This window comes from Natator depressus, chromosome 7 (genome assembly GCF_965152275.1).
Source record: "Natator depressus isolate rNatDep1 chromosome 7, rNatDep2.hap1, whole genome shotgun sequence".
NCBI lineage: Eukaryota > Metazoa > Chordata > Testudines > Cheloniidae > Natator > Natator depressus.
The window spans coordinates 1,101,654-1,121,445 of NC_134240.1; the positions used below are offsets into that span (position 1 = coordinate 1,101,654).

Sequence of the window (19,792 nt, forward strand, 5' to 3'; positions counted from 1 at the left end):
GCCCTGCCTTACCATCCAAACACCCTTGGGGCCGGGGCAGCACTGCAACTCTTGGTATGAAAACCTCTGTGCTGCAGGCCACCAACTTGCTGGGCACCATGGCCAGGAGCAGGGGGCTGGCATGGTGCCCCAGCGGCGGCTAGGGGTGCCACTCCTTTCCGGGGGTGGCCCGATGTCCCGGGGCGAGGCTTCGCAGCAGGCACGCTCAGACGGTGCCTGTATCATTTTTGTATCTGAAGTTATAATTATTGGCTCTATACCTGGATTTCAAATGTTGGCCCGTGGGGTACCGCCCACAGGGTAGCACCCAGCACGTCTCGGAGGGACTGTTCAAATTAAGTAGCTCATCAAGAAACACTTGGCTGACAACGGACCAGGGGAGACGCCCATCTGCACTGCGTGGACTGTCACGTAAACTGCTGTCTGGAGTGCAGCTAATGGCTTCCTGCAGTGATTGAGCAAAATGGGGCATAAACATGTGACCTGCCCATGTGACCCCAAACACCATCTTGGTGCTGTAATTTTCCACAGTAGGAACAATGGGTTTCCCTCCACATGGCAAAAGCTATAAAAGGCCCTGGAAACCCCTCCACTTTGTCTTCAGTCCTGCTTCTTACCTCTGGAGGAACTTTGCTACAAACTGAAGCTCTGAACGAGGGACTGAAAGACCCATTCCAGCTGGGGATGTTCTCCAGAGACTTGATTTGAACCTGCCGTTTATTCCATCCCTGCTACAAGCCTGACCCAAGAACTTTGCCATTGTATTGCCTTTAACCAATTTTAACTCTCACCTTCCTTCCTTCCTTCAAATAAACCTTTAGATACTAAAGGATTGGCATCAGCATGATTTTTGGGTAAGATGTAAGTTATATATTGACCTGGGTGTGTGGCAGATCCTTTGGGATCAGGAGAAGCTTTTATTTGATGAGACTGGTTGTAAAGAATCACTCATCTTTAAATCCAGTTTTTAGTGGTAATACAAGGACTGGGATGCCTAAGGAAACTGCTTTTATAACTTCTTGTTAGCCAGTGTGGTGAAACAGAAGTTTACTTTTGTGGTTGGTTTGGTATATCCTATGGGAGATTAGCCACCAGTCTCGGGGTGTCTCATTACTCAGCAGTTCATCCTGAATTTGGCACCCTCCGTTGTGACTCACTGAGGTCCGGTCAGAGGTGGCGTTTGGCATTTGTTGTAATTCACCATCAGGAATGTGCCAGCTGAGATTCACAGCACCCATAAGGGCTGAGTGACACAGATGTACTTGGTACTGCTTAGGCCAGATGGCGTTTCTGAACTGCCTGTTCCTTGTGGTGGAATCTCAGGGCCTGGTCCCCTCTCAGTAACGGTCTCAAACCTCCTCAGAGCAGGAGAGAACGGACGCCCCCTTCACTCTCACTGAGGGCTTGACCCTGAGTGGCTTCCGGGGGCGCCTCCAGGAACAAGCCGAGGCACTTTGCCCTGCGAACTCCGGCACTGTCAGATCAAGCAGCAGGAGAGACCTTGATGGACACGGCTTCACCAAGAGTCACATTCCACTTGTTTCATTTATTTGAGGGGCTACAGCACCTCCTCGGCACTGAGCTACAGGGCACCATATGTGCTACATGGGACACAGACCAGGGTTACAACAATACAGCACTCCCTGCTCTCCTCTGGCCTCCCGCGAGTCACTGGTGCTCCTCACTGCGCAGCATAAGACACATCTGCACAAAGACAGCACAGACATTCACACTGGACAACAGGCAGCTCAAACCAGCTCCCCCACCCAGGGGCTGGCTCTCCTCCCAAGAGACTGCTGAGGGACAGACAGATGGACCCTGGCGCTCCATGAACGAGGCGGTGGCTGCCCTGCAGGCTGCCCCCACCCCTGAAGTGCAGTATTCGCAACAGGACCTGACACCGGAGAGCCAGCTTTGGATTCCCCAGGATCGCAAAGTCCCTTCAGCTACTCTGGGGAGCCACCCCGCCCCCTGGCATTGACACTCCTTCCAGACTCCTCTGCGGCTTGCCCTGCCCTGGTTCTCTCCTGTCCCCCAAGAACAGACCGACTGCTCCCATCTCTGAGCTACACTAGAAAACTAATTTCAGCTTCTGAAAGCCTAACGAGCAAAAGACGATGTCACTGCTTTGGTGCCCCGAGTCAGTAACTACGAGCTACACACCAGCTCCAAAGAGTTTGCTCTCCGTGGCACCTGTCGCCAGCTTCAGGCACTTTGCCCTCAGCTCTGTTGGTGGGATCCTTCTGCTGGGGGCTCCCTTCAGGCCCCTTCCCGCAGGCAGAGAGCCTCGACTGCGCCGCTGGGGCCCTGCGCCACCCCTCCGATCACAAACAGCAGGCTTGGGGCCTGGTAGCTGGAGCAGGAGCAACGACCAGTGGGCATGGGGGGCAGCAGCTCCCATTTCTTCCTTGGTATGCTAAATCCTTCCACTGAGCCCAGGGGGAATGACTGGTTCCCTGCAAGAGATGAGACATTAAACCATCAGTGGGCAGCAACAGGAGGAGAGAGACCTGGGTGTGGGTCAGTCACAGGCTAAGAGCCACCAGTGGGACATGGCTGTGAAAAAGGCAAGCCTCAGCTGTGAAGACAGAGAAGTCTGAGTGCCGTTGGGCAAGGCACAGGCTAGCCCTCTGCTGGGATGCTGTGTGCAGCTCTGGGCACCCGCGGTCAGGGAAGAGGAACTTAAACTGGATCTGGTGCAGAAGAATGGGGAGCATCTCATGAGAGGAAACAGGGACAGCTTAGCTTTTTGGCCCGGCAGAGAGAAGGCTGAGAGGGGAGCTCAGCGCTAGAGACCCACCAGGGAGGACGAAGAGCTATTAAAGCTCAAGGACAAAGTTGGCCCAAGAACCAAGGGGACAAACTGGCCAGGAATATGTCAGGGTGGACACTGGAAGTCTATATCCATTAGAGGGGGCGGCTTTGGGACAGCCACCCAGTTGGAGTGGTAGATACGCTGGAGGGTAGGGATAGGATACAGAGGGCCCTAGACAAATTGGAGGATTGGGCCAAAAGAAATCTGATGAGGTTCAACAAAGACAAGTGCAGAGTCCGGCACTTGGGACGGAAGAATCCCATGCACTGCTACAGACTAGGGACCGAATAGCTCGGCAGCAGTTCTGCAGAAAAGGACCTAGGGGTTACAGTGGACGAGAAGCTGGATATGAGTCAACAGTGTGCCCTTGTTGCCAAGAAGGCCAATGGCATTTTGGGATGTATAAGTAGGGGCATTGCAGATCGAGGGACGTGATTGTTACCCTCTATTCGACATTGGTGAGGCCTCATCTGGAGTACTGTGTCCAGTTTTGGGCCCCACACTACAAGAAGGATGTGGAAAAATTGGAAAGAGTCCAGCGGAGGGCAACAAAAATGATTAGGGGACTGGAACACATGACTTAAGAGGAGAGGCTGAGGGAACTGGGATTGTTCAGTCTGCAGAAGAGAAGAATGAGGGGGGATTTGATAGCTGCTTTCAACTACCTGAAAGGGGGTTCCCAAGAGGATGGCTCTAGACTGTTCTCAGTGGTAGCAGATGACAGAACAAGAGTAATGGTCTCTAGTTGCAGTGGGGGAGATTTAGGTTGGATATTAGGAAAAACTTTTTCACTAGGAGGGTGGTGAAACACTGGAATGCGTTACCTAGGGAGGTGGTAGAATCTCCTTCCTTAGAGGTTTTTAAGGTCAGGCTTGACAAAGCCCTGGCTGGGATGATTTAATTGGGGTTGGTCCTGCTTTGAGCAGGGGGTTGGACTAGATACCTCCTGAGGTCCCTTCCAACCCTGATATTCTATGATTCTATGAAACAACGTAACTAGTTTTAAGAGATAACTGGACATATTTGCCCGAGATTATCTGACAGGGTGGCTTGGGATGTGAGGACAGGGATCAGAGCCCTGCAGGTCCCTACCAGTTCATGTTCCATGTTCTTAAAATTGAATACCACAGCTGGTCCCTGCCTGTGCCATCCCCTCAGCCAACGCCACAGGGCCGAGGGATCGCGCTGTACCGCGGGCCCCCCGCGCCATCCCCTCAGCCAACGCCACAGGGCCGAGGGATCGCGCTGTACCGCGGGCCCCCCGCGCCATCCCCTCAGCCATCGCCACAGGGCCGAGGGATCGCGCTGTACCGCGGGCCCCCCGCGCCATCCCCTCCATGAACACCTTAGGACTCTGAGGATGTGCACTATCACAGGGCCTTGCCCCCAACTCCCCGTTCGCCAGCATTGTGGGACTGAGATCGCGGGAGGACAGAGGTCTGGCAGGGAGCTCTGCAGATGAGCACGGGGGCAGAGTTAAGGTGGTGTATTTCCTGAGGTGAATTCTGCCCCTTACACAGCGTTCACACTAGTGCTTTGCGCAGCTGTGAGAGGGGCGCAAGAGGAGACTGGGACGAAGTACTGCACCCCACCGTGCCCGTCACTCTCACACGCTGTGCAGGGTGCTGAGTTGTGAACACGTGGGAGATGAAAAGCTTTCACAAGCTGCCTGTCGATCCGAGTCCCGCCGCACTGCTGCCCGTCTCCCAGCCCCCACACTGCACGGGTAACTGACCTGGCACAAAAGAGCCAGGAATGGAACCAAATCGATTTTTCTGTCCATTTGCAGAGCTCATTGTTCCCACTGAATAGGAACGGCTCTGGCTGGGCCACACAGCACAGAGCAGGAGAGTCAGAGAATCCGAGACTATCAGGGCTGAAAGGGACCTCAGCAGGTCATCTAGTCCAACCCCCTGCTCAAAGCAGGACCAACCCCAACTAAATCATCCCAGCCAGGGCTTTGTCAAGCCTGACCTTAAAAACCTCAAAAGGAATTAGTTTCCACCACCTCCCTAAGTAACGCATTCCAGTGCTTCACTACCCTCCTAGTGAAAAAGTTTTTCCTAATATCCAACCTAAACCTCCCCCACTGTAACTTGAGACCATTACTCCTTGTTCTGTCATCTGCTACCACTGAGAACAGTCTAGATCCATCCTCTTTGGAAACCCCCTTCAGGTAGTTGAAAGCAGCTATCAAATCCCCCCTCATTCTTCTCTTCCGCAGACTAAACAATCCCAGCTCCCTCAGCCTCTCCTCATAAGTCATGTGCTCCAGTCCCCCAATCAGTTTTGTTGCCCTCCACTGGACGCTTTCCAATTTTTCCACATCCTTCTTGTAGTGTGGGGCCCAAAACTGGACACAGTACTCCAGACGAGGCCTCACCAATGTCAAATAGAGGGGAACGATCACGTCCCTCGATCTGCTGGCAATGCCCCTACTTATACATCCCAAAATGCCATTGGCCTTCTTGGCAACAAGGACACACTGTTGACTCACATCCAGCTTCTCGTCCACTGTCACCCCTAGGTCCTTTGCTGCAGAACTGCTGCTGAGCCATTCGGTCTCTAGTCTGTAGCGGTGCATGGGATTCTTCCGTCCTAAGTGCAGCACTCTGCACTTGTCCTTGTTGAACCTCATCAGATTTCTTTTGGCCCAGTCCTCTAATTTGTCTAGGTCCCTCTGTACCCTATCCCTACCCTCCCGCGTATCTACCTCTCCTCCCAGTTTAGTGTCATCTGCAAACTTGCTGAGGGTGCAATCCACACCATCCTCCAGATCATTAATGAAGATATTGAACAAAACCGGCCCCAGGACCGACCCTTGGGGCACTCCACTTGATACCGGCTGCCAACTAGACATGGAGCCATTGATCGCTACCCGTTGAGCCAGACGATCTAGCCAGCTTTCTATCCACCTTATAGTCATCGCAGGACACCACAAGGCACCTGGGCTGCCCACAAAGAGCAGCTCTGCCCTGTGTTTGCTGCAGCACGTTGTAGAAATTCAGCTGTCTGCTTTCCCCAAGTTAACAGACCCTTGCTGGGAGAGCCAGGGAGCACCATCTGCCCCACAGCCAGCGCGCTTCTCCCCTGCCCTGTTCCAGTTCTCCGAGCCGAGAGGGGCAGGGACCAGGAACAACTAGGTGCTCCTCCTAGACACAGGCCTGCAGAGAGTAGCTGAACAGTGCTCCTATCCAACCATGCTGCTGTATCCCCGCTACACCAGGCACTCCCTGGAGAGCGGGAACAGCGCCCTCCCACGAACAGCAGCCCACGATGGCTGCAGCCAGCAGCTGCCAGTGAGTTCACTTTGCTGGAAAGGCAAAGCCTGCGTTCCTCAGCTGGCACCCAGCACTCAGCTCCAGGCTGCTGACTGCTCACCAGCCAGGTAAAGTCTCCTCAGAGAGCCGGAGCTCAGCATCCCTATCGGACAATGCTGTGGCTCCGAGGCACCATCCCAACCAGCCAGCCCAGCTGCGGGAGACATGCCGGTGTACTTCTGCGCTGGCCTCGCATCCCCTTACAGAGTGTGGGGGAGTCAGGGCCCTGCACCCCCCACGTGTTGTGATTTACTGCGACTTTTAGCCAGCCAGCAAAACGGAAGGTTTATTGGACGACAGGAACACAGTTTAAATTATAGCTTGTAGGTACAGACAACAGGACCCCCTCAGTTAGGTCCATTGGGGGCGGGGGGCAGGGCAGGGAGCTTAGACCCCAGTCCTGGGGCTCCTTCTGTTTCTCCAGTCCACTTCCAAACTCAAACCCCCCTCCAGCTGACTCCCCCAGCCTCCCCCCGGCTCCTCCTCCAGCCTTTGTCCAGATTCCTGGGGAAAAGGTGTCACCACGCCCCCAACCCCCCTCCTGGGCTCAGGTATTGTTCCTCCAGCGAAGCCACCCCCTGCGATCCCATCCCCCATGCAGACAGTCTCAGTAAACCTCCCCTGCCACATTCCCAAGTCAATCCTCCCCACCTCCTGCTTCGTGACACATCCCACATGGGGCGCTGCTGCCTGCAGGGCTCCCCCCATGTCTCCATCCCTGTCTAACTTTCCCCAGGCCTGGCCCACCCCGGGGAGGTGAATAAACAGGATAGCACAGCTGGAGGTGCGGCGCTCCCTTGGTCCTACAGCAGCTTCGGATCCAGCGGGCATGTGCCTTCCTGGAGGTCACCATGGCTGGGCACAGAAGTGAGGGGAACACCTAGATGGATGCCACACCATGAGCGGGTGCCAGCTAGTGAGACTTAATAAGGCACCAACGTTTATACAGAAGCAAAAGTCGGGCCCCGTCCCGGCTCTTCCTCACCCTCCCCAAGAGGGGATCTGGGCCATCTCCAGTCTGACTGCACGGGGGGCCAGAATGGCCAGGGAGGGGCCCCTGAGGGTACCCTGCCCATGGGTAGCACGACGACAAGATGATCCCAGTGCCTCCAATAGAGACTGGTGGAGCAGGGGCTGTGGGAGGGAACAAGGCCCGGAGCCAGAGGAGAGACTGGGACCCAGGATTCACGGCGCTCTCAGCCCCCGCAGAGAAACCCCTCGAACTCGGTGCCCTGTGGCAGGAGGAAGGGGAAGGGCCAGCCGCTCAGCTCCACTGACAGAGCAGCGTGTGCGGAACAGCATGGCCCCTGACATGGGCCTGGGAGGGGCAGGTCTGTCTCACAGCTCCCTCCCCGAGAGGCTGCCACTTGGCTCAGCCCTGCCAGCGGCTACACCCTCCAGCAAGTCCCGAGCACAAGCATGACCCCCCCCCCGGTCCCTCCCACCACGTTACCGAGGCCTCCGGCCACCACCACTCGCCCGCCGAGGCAGCCTGCCACGAAGTCAGCTCTCTTCTCCCGCATGCGCACGGCGCGGCCCAGCTTGCTCCAGGCCCCTGCAGGAAAGAGGCAGGTCAGGCTCGTCCTGCTGCAGCGGGTGGGAGAAGAGCCTCACCGGGTGCTGGGCACCTTCCCCTCTGCCAGCCCTTCCCCGCGCGCCTCCCTGATGGGTCTGAACGCAGGGACGGAGCCGGGCCAGACGCCTCCGGAGACTCGCCTGCTGTAACTCTGCTCACAGGAATGGGACCCCCGCCCCCTCCCCAGGCATGAGACAGCTGGGGCAGGGCCCCCCCGCTGCTATCTGGGGAGAGAGCAGCCGGGGGCGCATAGATGGGGACAGGGTGGGAGTGGAGGACGGGCTTTGGGAGGAGATTTCCACCTGCCATTCCTGCCTCCCGGACCCAGGGCAGTACCTCAGCAGTGGGGCCAGAGGCAGAGGTTCAAAGCCCCAAACTCCAGGAGTTGGAGCCAGGCTCCTTCTGCACCCCGCCCCGGGTCACAGGACACGTACAGAACAGGAGCGTGAACAAGGAAGCTAAGCGCAGAGCTGGGTCGGAGGGACCCTCCAACTCTCTGGGTGTCCGGCCGGGGGCAACTCTCTCTGCACCCCAGCTGGCCAGGCACACGGGGCGCCCATGCTGCACAAGATCCTCATGCCAGCTCACCCTGCTCCGGCTCAAACATCTCCACCGTGTTGACAAAGTGGGGCCGGGAGTAGAAGTTGTGGGGTCCCGGTTGCTGCAGGCCCCCGAGGCTGAAGAAGCAGCCGTCGGCCATGGCGCAGCTGGCAAAGGCCCGCCGGCTGGGGACGCTGGGATAGCGTGTCCAGCTCCTTGTCTCCAGGTCGAAGGCCTCGAAGGCAGTGACGGGCAGCTTGCCCTGCCTCCCGCCTGTGGAGGGACGAGATGCTGAGAGGGGTCTGGGCTGCCAATGCCTTCACCCCCACCCCCACATCGCCCTGTCACAAGGGATGGGGGTCAACACCAGGCTGCATGTGCTCTGCAGAGCACGGGCTGTGGATTGTGCCCAGTGGGGGGGGGGGGGGGGCGGGGGGCAGGTCTCTGCGGGACATCCTGGGCACCCAGAGCCAGAATCTGGACCGAGATTCGCCAGGCTCATTTGCATGTTTATTAAAGGTTATTAATGTTTCTGCAGCAGAGCAGCCAGGAGCCAAGCTGGCTTCTGGGGCACGGGGGCTGTGAACAAAGAGACGCCCCACAGGCAGGGCCCAGCGAAGCCCTGAGATGAGAGAGATTTTGCCCCTGTCCAGTTGGGAGTCTGGAGCTGTACCACTCTCCTGCAGCTGCTCCAGCCCCAGCCTCTCCCAGCAGGGGGTGCTGTGGGGGCGAGGCACTGGTTGTAGGGGAAGTTCCCTGCTGCTCCAGCCCCAGCCTTTCCCAGCAGGGGGCACTGTGGGGACGGGGCAGGGCGCTGGCTGTGGGGGGCTCCCAGCAGGGGGCGCTGTGGGCAGCGGGGCAGGACACAGGATGTGGGGGGCTCCCCAGGGGAAATGCTGCACCCATGCACCTTCCATCTCACCCACTGTCCCCATGCCAGATGGTGCCACTTACCCAGGAGGAAGATCTTGTTGCCCTGCAGGAAGGCAGATGCCCCATAGCAGGGGGTGGGCATGGAGGGCAGAAGCTGCCAGTGGGCGGTCACTGGCTCATAGACCCGCACTAGCGCCTGAGGAGAGGTGTCTGCGCCCATGCCCCCAAGAGCGTAGACCAAACCATCTGCAAGAGAGGAGGGGACATGACGGGGGGAAAGCAAGGACCGGGTAGGGGCAAAAGAGTGGGGGATGGTTGGGGCGTGAGAGAGCGGGAGAGCCGGTGGGGGATGGGGGGAGCCGGCGCGGGATGGGGGGCTGTGAGAGAGCAGGGGAGCCAGCGGGGGATGGGGGGGAGCCAGCGGAGGATGGGGGGGCCGTGAGAGAGCAGGGGAGCCAGCGGGGGATGGGGGGAGCCGGCACGGGATGGGGGGGCCGTGAGAGAGCGGGGGAGCCGGCGGGGGATGGGGGGAGCCGGCGGAGAGCCGGCGCGGGATGGGGGGGGAGCCGGCGCGGGATGGGGGGGGGGCGTGAGAGAGCGGGGGAGCTGGCAGGGAGCTGGTGGGGGACGGGGGTGAGCGGCCGACTGAGGAGCCCTGGCTCGCTGAGCTCTGCCGCCCACATCCCCCCAGAGTGCTGGGCCTGGCTGAGCCAGGCAGCCCCAGCCACCAGCAGTGGGGCACGGTTCAGAGCCCAGGACCCGGTGGGGCAGCTCCAACCAGGAGCACAGGAGGCAGCTCTTGTGCCCGTGGCAGGGGGGCACGATGGCACAGGACGGCCAGGGGCAGCAAACCCACGAATCCACAGCAGGCCTTAAACCAGGGGGGAGGAAGGGGGACAGCACAGGGGACAGGGTCAGTGCCGGGGGGGGGGGGAGGGCACAGGGGGGGAGGATGGGGTCAGTAGGGGGGAGAGTGCAGGGGGACAGGGTCGGTGCCAGGGGGGATGGGGGTCGGGGGGGGGGACGGCATGGGGGGGAGGGTCGGTGCCAGGGGGGATGGGGTCAGCAGGGGGACGGCACAGGGCAGGAGGGTCGGTGCCGGGGGGGAGGGATGGGGTCAGTGGGGGGGGGTTGTGCCGGGTGGGGAAAAGGGTGGCTGGTGCAGGGGCCGGGGTCGGCACAGCGGGGAGCCCGCCTGTGGGGTGGGAGCTGCAGTCCCCCTGAATTCCCCTCACCCCATGTCCCGGACCCTGGCTCTGGCCTGTCCCAGGGCACTGATGGGGTGAGTGCCCCACGCCTCCCCCCACCCTCCAGCGCCCGGGCCTGCAGCGGGGACCCCTGCCAGCCCCGGAGGTGGCACCGCACGGGGCGGGCAGCGGGCTGGGCCCCGGCACCCGCTCCCCCGGACACACTGAAAACAGCCCAGGCCCGGGCCTGGCAGCTAATGAGACTCCCTGGCGCGTCTCCCTGGAGACGCCATGGCAACCCAGCCATCTGCCCGAAGGCTGCTTCCCCCGCCTGCTCTGGCTGCCACGCGAAGCCCACAGCGGGCAGGGCCCAGGGAGCAGGGGCTGCAGGCCTGCCCCACAGGCCCCAGCCAACAGCCTCTCCTCACCCCCGAGGTCCCTGGGGTGCCCCGGGCAAGCAGCTCAGGAGAAGCCACCGCCCCTCGGAGGGGCTCAGCCTACGCTTGGAGGGTGCCCCATTGCTGCAGACCCTCACGCCCGCCCCTGGCTGGGCGGCCCAGCCAGGCGAAGGGCCGTGCCCCAGGTCACATGGAGGGGCTGCCAGTCTGGGCCAGGCTCCCTCTGGATGCTGCCCTGGCAGCGGGGCCGGCTGGAAAATGCCGGGCAGCTCTCATCAGCTAAGAGTGGGAACACGCAGCAGCCTGGACTCTGGGGCCACCTCGGGCTCCAGGACCCGCCTGTGCCCCCCCCCGCTCAGCCCCCGCGCCAGCCCCGAATGCCCGGGGAGAGCACCCCCCGCTCAGCCCCCGCGTCTCCGCGCCCCCCGGGGCCAGCCCCAACTGCCCGGGGAGAGCGCCATCATCAATTTGCCAACATGGCTTTCTCAGTTAGCCACAGAGAGGAGCCAGCCCGGCCTGGGGCTGTGCGCAGCAGGATCGCCTGCTGCAATCCACACAGGGGGGAACCGGTGTCTCCAGCCTGACTCAGCTCAGTCAGTGCTGCCAACTTCCACAAGGAAAGCAGCCTCCCCCTTGTCTGTTGGGTGCGGGTCCGACCCCCAGCACCGAGCTAGGCTTGGCTTGTGTCAGCGTTGAACTGGCCATGCCGAGCTCTGGGGCAGCAGCTGCATGAGGCTGGGGGAACAGGGGGAGATGGTGCTGAACTGAAAGCCCAAGATCACCCCCCTCACTGCACTTGTGACCTGACCCCCCCACAAGTCAGCAACTTTACAGCATGTGCACCTGGCAAGCCCCATTCTGCCCGCTTCCCGCAACCACAACCCCCGCCAGCCGGAGCGCCAGCTCCGCCCCCCCATGGGATGAGCCCCGTGGGCAGGCTCAGAGAGAGGATGGGGGGGCAGAGAGACTACCGGGGGGGCATCTGTGCAGCGAGATGATGGCGGGGGCCAGGGGGCATCTGCAGCACGCGCTCTCTCTCTCGGGCCCTGCTGAGGCCGCTCCTGGCATGTCCCGTCCAGGGCCCGCAGCAATGGGGCTCCGGGAGAAGCCCAGCCAGAGGGAACCTGCCGAGCCCAAAGGACTCTGCCCAAGCCTGCTGCATGCACTGTGGGGTGCCCCGGCGGCGGGAGATGGGCCAGGGCACCCTTGGGAGTGCCGCTCCCACCCTTAGCCCGAGATCCTAGGAAAGCCCAGGATTGAGGCCTGGGACCTTTGGCAGCATCTACTGGGCTAAGGGCCCGGCCGCTCGCAACCACACGCCCTGGCTGCTTTGCTCACCTGGTGCCCGTGAGGGCAGCTCTGTACCCCACCTCTTGCTGCCCTGCCCAGCCAAGGGCACAAAGCAGAGGGGGCTGCAGCGGGGCGGAGGGCCCTGCCCGCAGGAAGGGAGCTGCTCCTGGCATGCACACATCACCACAGGGATCCTGGCGGAGGCCAAGCACCCCGGCACGTGGGGTCAAGTAGCACCACTGCCACGAGAACGGCCTGACGCCGGCTCCCTTCTGGGGGCACAGGCCTGCTGGTTCCCTTCTGTGCCTCTGGGCAGGCCGCGCGCCCGGGGGAGGGGCACAGGAGGCTAAGCTGGCCACACGCCCAATCCAGGGGTCAAAGCCACTGGGCCAGAGGTGAGCATGGACACTGCCCCATCCCAGGGCTCTCGCAGCAGGCCGGGGCCTCCCTGGCCACCCATCTTTTGGGGACAGGCTCCCCAGGATGCTCTGCATAGCACAGCCCCCGCTAGGTCTGTGTGACGGGCGGGCACAGGGCACAGGCCTGGGGAGCGGGTACAGACACCCCTGCTTCCAGCACCCAGAACCGACACCTGCCTGGCACGCACCGACCCAGCTCGGCTCTGTGACCCCTGCCTTGGCCCAGCCACATGCTGAGCTGCCCACCACACCCCAGCGGTTCAGAGCTGCAGCTCCGCCTGCCACATCCACCGCGGTGGGGCCACGGCCCCCTGCCCCTTCGGGCCTGCAGCTGGGGATGGGAATGAGGCCGAAGCAGTGGGAGGGGAGAGCCAGGAGCCCGGGGTGGGGAGGAGGGCAGAAGCAAATGCCCAAGGCTCCAGGGGGAAGGGTAGACAGCTGGGTGCCCAGAAGCAGTTAAGGGGCATTTTCATTCAAATAGGCAGTGACACACCCCCACCCAGCTCACCTCTCTCGATGGCAGAGACGCCCATGGATGGCTGGGCCAGGGCCGCCGCCTTCTCCCACTTGCCCTCATCTGTGTTGAAGACTTCGACGGAGGCCAGGGGGCTCTGTCTGGAATCCATGCCCCCCATCACCAGGATCTGCTTCCCCACGGCCACAGCAGCCGCCCCGGCCCGGGGTGTGAGGAGTGAAGGGAGCACCGTCCACTTCTGGGAAAGCACATCCAGCATCTCCACAGTGTCCAGGGGCAGCCCCGCCTGGCCACAGCCCCCCGCCACGAAGAGGTGCCCGTCCTGGTACACAGGGCTGCAGTACACCCGGCAGGTGGGCATGGGAGGGAAGACCTCCCAGAAGAAAGACCTGGCAGTGGCACCTGCCATAGCGGGAACCGGCATGGTACCTCAGGGGGGAGCCATCGCAGCACCTCTCACCGAGGCTCACCCTCCCAGCGGGGCATCCTCAGGGCTCTGCTCTGGGCAGACAGCTCCACCCACGGCCAGCAGCTGCAGCGATGCTCCTGTGAGGGCAATTCCACCTCAAGCCCTATGGGAGGGGGCCCAGGCCTGTAGTGCCCGGCGGCCACTGGCTCCGGTGGGACGGATCCCCAGGGCGGGGAGAGGTCGATTCCTACTCAGAGCCGCTAGCATCGTCTTACTGTAACAGGCAGGACACACCCCAGACTCAGCCGCTCGCGGGTCAGTTCCGCTGGCCCAGCCAGACAGGTGCAGCAGTTCTGGAGCAGGGCTCTGCTGTGGCAGCTGGACACTCCTGCCTGTTGCGTGGCTTGTGCCTCAGGTCTGGCCCTGCTCAGACTGGAGTTTCTGCAGCTCTCTTCCCTCCACCAGCTCCTGCCTGAAGGGGGAGAAGGCACGTGAGGGGGCCAGGCTCTGGACCATCCGCTGCAGGAGGAGCAGAAAATGCATCTGGTAGAGGCGGGGAGCAGAGAGGCGATCCGACAACACTGGGGCAAACAGCTCTCTGAGCAGCTGCCTGCCAGGCCCAGCCAGGGCTGGGAGTCCCAACTGCCTTTGCCCCCTGGGAACCTCCAGAGCCTGGAAGTTTGGACAGGAGCAAGTTCAGAGGAAGCAAGCTGACCTAGGGAGAGAGCTCAAGCCAGACACTGGAGCAGGACTCTGGGTGTCTCCAGAGGACCTGACCCCAGCTGAGACAGTGCCCTGGAATTGTGAGGAAACTGAGGCAGGGAACAGCATGTCGGGTTTATGCAGAACTCTGCATTTCTCACAGGACTCAGGAAAGAGTCTGTGCAAAGCGTGTGTTCAATGCTGCACCTGCCACATGGCCCTTGAAGGGTTAGCCCGCCACAGGGACTGCATGTTGGAGTCAGCCCTGGCTCCAGGGACTGGGCAGGGACGGCATGGGGTAAACTCTCAGCACAGGGCACTACATAGAGGATCCACCCCAGGAGGGGGACGCAGGACCCAAGACAGGAAGTGCCTGGGCTCTGTTCAGACTCCGGATGTTTCAAACTCCTGGGGAGCCAGCAGCTGGATTCCCCCACAGCAACCTAGTGAGTGGCTGGCGGGTGCCTTGCTCCTTTGGGGAGGTCTCCAGGCCTGCCCCCAGGGCCATCATGAGCCTGTAATGGACACCCAGGCCCCGGTCAGAGAACTGCCACAGCATGGAGTTCCCAGCTCACTTATCTTCCCCTTGAACAGCTTCAGGGCCGAGAGCTGCATCATCCGCAGAGATCCATAAAGTCTGGAGGGTGGGTCCCTGCTGAGGTCTCAGCTCTGGGCTCCCTCCGGTGCACCCGGTGAGGAACCCATGCCCGGGAAGCCAGGCTGCTGCAGGCCGCCGCAGGGAAGATGTCAAAGGGGGATGGAAACAGCAAGGCACCCCCAGCACCCCCCAGGGGCAGAGTCAGCATTTCCCATTGCCAGGGATTGCCCCAAAGCTCCCCCAGTACAGCAACGGCAGCTTGAAACCTGTGCCAGGCTGGGGCAGGCACCTGCTCCCATGGAACACAGCACCTCTCCCCCAGGAGCCCACTGGGCACTGAGCACAAGGGCTGCCTGCCGCTCCCTGCCAGGCAAAGCGGCAGGCGCTAGCTCCTGGAGCCAAGTCAGGGCAGAGCCCAAGCTCCGCAAGAGGCGTGTTCTCATTTCACCCCCCAAGCCCTGGGCCCAGCCGGCCAGAGACACAGCTGCAGCCGGGAGCGTCAGAGCCGCGCTGCCAGCTGCACGGGTAACACCGCACTGCCGGGGGCGCCAAGTCCCAGCCGGACAGTGCAGCCACCCCAGGTGGCTGGAAAACAACTTCAGCTGCACGGCCCTGGCTGCCCTGGGTGGAGCTGGCCCCGCTTCCCGGGATGCACAGCTGTAGGGCCAAGAGACCGGCTGTGAGCACCCAGCCAGGCTCCTGCCATCTGCAGAGCAGGCCAGAGACACCTCCCCGCCCGAGCTAGCACTAGAGACCCCCACAGCAGCCCCCGCCGCCCCAGTCCAAGCTAGTGCCAGAGACCCCCCCCCCCCTCCAGCAGCCCCTCCCAGGCCGAGCTCGAGCCAGAGACCCCCCTCCAGCAGCCTCGCCCAGGCCGAGCTACAGCCCGAGACCCCCCAGCCCCAGGCTCTGATCGAGCTGACAGGCGTGGGATGGGCAGTTGGGGGCGGAGCCAGGCTGCTGACCATGCACTGAGCGCGCGGGGGCTCAGCCAGCCTCCGAGCCCGGTACTTGGTGCCCCCCTGGGCTCCCTGCTCTGCCGGGCGGGGGCTGCATCTTCCCATTCCCCACGTGCGCTGCCCTTCGCGGGGCAGAGCCAAGGGGCCGCGCTGCACCAGGCCCTGGGATCGCCCGCCACGGCTGGGACCCGCTCGCAGCTCCTGGGCTGAGCCCTGTAGGAGGCCGGGGGGGTGGGGGCCAGGGCGCGGGGTAGCAGGGGCTGGAGAGGGGGCCGGGGCGGGGCAGAGACCCCCCCCAGCAGCTAGTGGGCAGGGCACTGGGTGGGGGGCAGGGCGCGCACACCCCAGACGGGGTGATCTGAACCGAAGCCCAGGCCCGCCCTGGGGCCGCCACCCGCGCGGGAGCCCGCCCGGCTCGTGGGAGCCGCTCAGAGCAGCTGGCGCCGGCCAAGCCCCGGGGACCCGCGTCCTGCCCAGCCGGCCCCGCTGCGGAGCGGTTCGCACCCCGGGGCGCCTCGGGCTCCCGGCACCGGCGGGGCCGGGGCAGAAACTTTCCCGGAGTCCGCAGCCCGGGGGCGGGGACACGCGGGGGGTTCCGGCAGCCCGGGGGAGGCTGGGGGGACCCCGGGAGCTGGGGGGGGGACGCGCAGGGGGGTCCCGGCAGCCCGAGGGGGGGAACGCGCGGGGGGGGCTCCCGGGGACCTGGGGGGGGGGTGTCCCGGCAGCCCGAGGGGGGGAACGCGCGGGGGGGGGCTCCCGGGGACCTGGGGGGGGGCGCGCGGGGGGGGTGTCCCGGGGCGGGGAGCAGCGGTCCGGCCCGGCTGCACACGAAGCGGCCCCGCGGACCGGCGCAGCGCGGCTCTCACCTCCGGGGCGCGGGTCCGCCGCGGCTGTCCTGGGCTCGGCTCGGCTCGGCTCGGCTCCCTGCGCGGCGCGGCTGAGCGCCGGGAAACACCCCGCGCCTTAACCCTGCCCGCGCCGGGCGCTGCGCCGAGCTCCCGAGCCGCGGCCGGATGCGGGGGCGCAGCCCGCGGCCGGCGCGGCCCATCCAGCCCCTGCGGGGAGACGCGCCTCGGACGGCCTCGCCCGCTGCTCCCCCCGGGGCCTCGGCAGCCGCCAGCCGCGCCAACCCGGGTGAAGTGAGGGCGGGGGCTGGCCCCGGGCTGGGAAAGGCGGGAGAGGCCCCCGCTGCTGGGACAGACACTGGCCTCTAATCCTGCCCCCGCTGAACAGCTGGAGGCTTGGGGGGGGGGCAGGCTGGGCAGCCCCTCTCCTCCCCCCAGGAGCCAGCAATCCCTGACACCTGCCCCCCCAGGAGCCAGCAATCCCTGACACCCCCCACACACACCTGGCTGGGGCGCCCCCCCTGCTCCCCCCAGGAGCCAGCAATCCCTGACACCCGCCCCCCCAGGAACCAGCAATCCCTGACACCCCAACCCACCCACACACACACCTGGCTGGGGCGCTCCTCCCCTCCCCCCCCCCAGGAGCCAGCAATCCCCGACACCCGCCCCCCCAGGAGCCAGCAATCCCCCCGCCCAGGAAACAGCAATCCCTGACACCCCCACCCACCCCCACACACACCTGGCTGGGGCGCTGAGACTCACCTCAGCAGGGCTGTGCTGGGTCAGACCAATGGTCCGTCTGGGCCAGTGTCCTGGCTCTGGCATGGCCAGGTGCTGTAGAGGGAATGAACAGAACGGGGCAGTTATCGAATGATCCATCCCGTTGCCCACTCCCAGCTTCTGGCAGCCAGAAGTTTAGGGACACCCATAGCCCGGACTTGTGTCCCTGCCCACCCTGGCTAACAGCCGTTGGTGGACCCTGTAATGAGGCTGGTTCTGGCAGGACCCAACGGAAAGGTGCCAATTCAGGACAAACTGCTCAAAGCAGGGCAGTTACAGCCCCAGGCTGGGGTTTCTGTGCCCACCAAGGCAAACCAAACCAGCCAAACAGAGCAGACTTTGGTCTCACCCCACTGGCTAACCCCAAGTCACACGAGCAATTCCCTTAGACGCTCCAGTTTCCCAGTATCCCCACCAGGGCCACTCGTTATGGGGACAGATGGTTATGGAAACCAATACCCCAGTAAAAGAAAAACAGTTCCCTCGATCCCAAAGGACCAAGCCCCAGACCCCGGTCAATACACAAATCAGATCTTACCCACCAATCACGCTGCTGCCAATCCCTTGGAGTCTAAAATCTAAAGGTTTGTTCATAAACGGAAAGGACAGAGACGAGAGCTAGAACGGGTTCAATGGAATCAATGACGTCCAGTGACGGCAAAGTTCTTGGGTCAGGCTTGCAGCAGGGATGGAATAAACGGCAGGTTCAAATCCAGTCTCTGGAGAACATCCCCAGCTGGGATGGGTCTTTCAGTCCTTGGGTCAAAGCTTCAGGGTGGCCAAGTCCCTCCGGAGGTCAGAAGCAGGACTGAAGACCAGCTGGAGGAGCTGCAGCAGCTTTTGAAAGTCTCTTGCCGTGTGGTCTCTGCTTTCTGTGTCCCAAGGACAAGCTGCCCATCCCGTGGCCTGGAAACACCTCAGAGTTCTGTCCCTCGGCAGGTCCCTGCACGCCTGGCCGAGTCCCCAGGCGTGTCTGCCTTCTCTCCATGGGTCAGTTGTGTCGCTGATGGTCCTTAACGGGCCATCCAGCAGGCTAGGCAGAGCTGACCCCAACGTGTCTGGGGTGTCCCCTAGAAGCAGAGCACAAGTTTGAAATACAGACAGGGCAGAGCCAATATTCATAACTTTAACTATAAAAATGATACCCACAGACAGACAGCATCATCCTAACCAGCCAACCATCACCTTGTCTGAGACACCTTATTTGACCCCCTTTATACAAGATTTAGTGCCACTAGGGGACCTTGGTTGCAACCATGTTCTATACGGTCCCAGTTCAAGTCAATAACGTCACAGACCCGTCCTCCAGAACTGATCTAGTTCGTTTTTTGAACCCAGTTACACTTTTGGCCTTCGCACCCCCTGGCACGGAGACTGTGGCACCCTCCGCAGGCTGGCTGGGCAGGCGGTGTGCGAAGAAGCACTGCCTTGTGTTTGTTTAAACCTGCTGCCTATAATGTCATTGGGTGACCGCTGGTTGGAGTGTTATGGGCAGGGGTCAATTCAGGGGTGGCCTGGGACTCCTGCACTGGGGAGGCTGGGCGTGAGTGCCAGCAGAAGCTCCCTGGAAGTGGGAGGGGGGGTCTGTGGCACCGGGACTGTGGCCCTGCCCCACCCCACCCCCAGGCCTGTTCCTGCTCAGCCTCCTCCAGCAAAACCTCACCCACGCTCCACCCACTGCTTTCTCCTCTCCACCTCCAAGCCCTCCGGCCCACCCCCTCTGCCCCCTCATCTGAGGCGCTCCGGCTCACCCCTCCATCCCCTCCTCCAGGACCCCCGCCCCCACAGCTCCTCGGCAGGCAGGGGGCCTTGGAGGAGGGGGCAAGGGGGCAGGAAGGGGAGCTGTACAGGCAGGGCCGGGGGGAAGATGAGGAGTGGAAGCAGGGCAGCATAGCCTCCCCTGGCCTCTTGTACCCACTGCCCAGGGGTAAGTGACATGTCCTCATTCACGTCTCCTCACCCGTGTGGTTGTGCAGCCCTCGAGCCTATGCCCCCTGCGTCGTCTCTTTCCAAGCTAACAGTGCCAGTCTTTGTACTCTCCCCTCAGACGGAGCCTGTTCCGTTCCCCACTCACTTGTTGCCCCTCTCTGCACTATTCCAGTTCCAATAGCTCTTTTCTGAGATGGGGCGACTACATCTGCACGCAGTGTTCAGGATGTGGGCGCACCAAGGGTTTATACAGAGGCAGCATGATATTTTCTGTCTTCTCTCTCTATTGTAATTGTTTCTCTGTTCGCTTTTTTGAGCTGCTGCACATTGACCGGATGATTTCAGAGAACTATGCACAAGGACTCCAAGCTCTCTCTCGGGTGGTCACAGCTCATTTAGACCCCATCATTTTGTATGTATAGTCAGATCCGACTTGGACATTTTGCACGGCTAAGGGACTCGCTCCTAGAGGCAAGCTGCACTGATCCTATGCACCGAATTTAGAAAGGGGTGGATACTTTTGCAACCACCCGTAGCATACTTAAGCAAACTGATCCACCAACCAGCACTATGCTGTACCTTGGGGCCACAGAGCCAGGGAGCGTGCTCTCTGGGCTGCTGCTAGCACGACCCCTTTCTCCTTGGTACAGGGCCCCTAGTGGAGGGATGCTAGGCCA

General features: G+C 62.1%; 1 protein-coding gene across 4 annotated transcripts; it reads right to left on the reverse strand.

Moving 5' to 3' along the window:
- Nucleotides 1–721: 721 nt before the first annotated feature.
- KLHDC8B (kelch domain containing 8B) lies at nucleotides 722–18,309 on the reverse strand. Of its 4 annotated transcripts, none has more exons than XM_074957284.1 (7): nucleotides 17,725–18,309; nucleotides 17,169–17,240; nucleotides 12,927–13,774; nucleotides 9,206–9,370; nucleotides 8,300–8,524; nucleotides 7,589–7,690; nucleotides 722–2,456 (listed from the first exon to the last, which is right to left on the reverse strand). In XM_074957284.1, the coding sequence occupies exons 3-7, from the start codon at nucleotides 13,315–13,317 to the stop codon at nucleotides 2,260–2,262; spliced, it is 1,080 nt and encodes a 359-aa protein (XP_074813385.1). In that variant the 5' UTR covers nucleotides 13,318–13,774; nucleotides 17,169–17,240; nucleotides 17,725–18,309; the 3' UTR covers nucleotides 722–2,259. The 4 variants fall into 4 exon arrangements, with proteins under 4 accessions (XP_074813385.1, XP_074813384.1, XP_074813387.1 ...); XM_074957283.1 differs by having other exon boundaries at nucleotides 12,927–13,821; nucleotides 17,725–18,234; XM_074957286.1 differs by lacking the exons at nucleotides 17,169–17,240; nucleotides 17,725–18,309 and adding an exon at nucleotides 16,428–16,561.
- Nucleotides 18,310–19,792: the final 1,483 nt, after the last annotated feature.

What these genes read in the sequence shown, in the direction of transcription:
- KLHDC8B (XM_074957284.1), bottom strand. Translation starts at nt 13,317, where the DNA reads ATGCCGGTTCCCGCTATGGCAGGTGCCACTGCCAGGTCTTTCTTCTGG. An exon ending in CGTCTCTGCCATCGAGAGAG is followed by an intron (nt 9,371 to 12,926) that starts GTGAGCTGGGTG and finishes CCTCTCTTGCAG; the next exon opens with ATGGTTTGGTCTACGCTCTT. An exon ending in GGTGGTGGCCGGAGGCCTCG is followed by an intron (nt 2,457 to 7,588) that starts GTAACGTGGTGG and finishes CATCTCTTGCAG; the next exon opens with GGAACCAGTCATTCCCCCTG.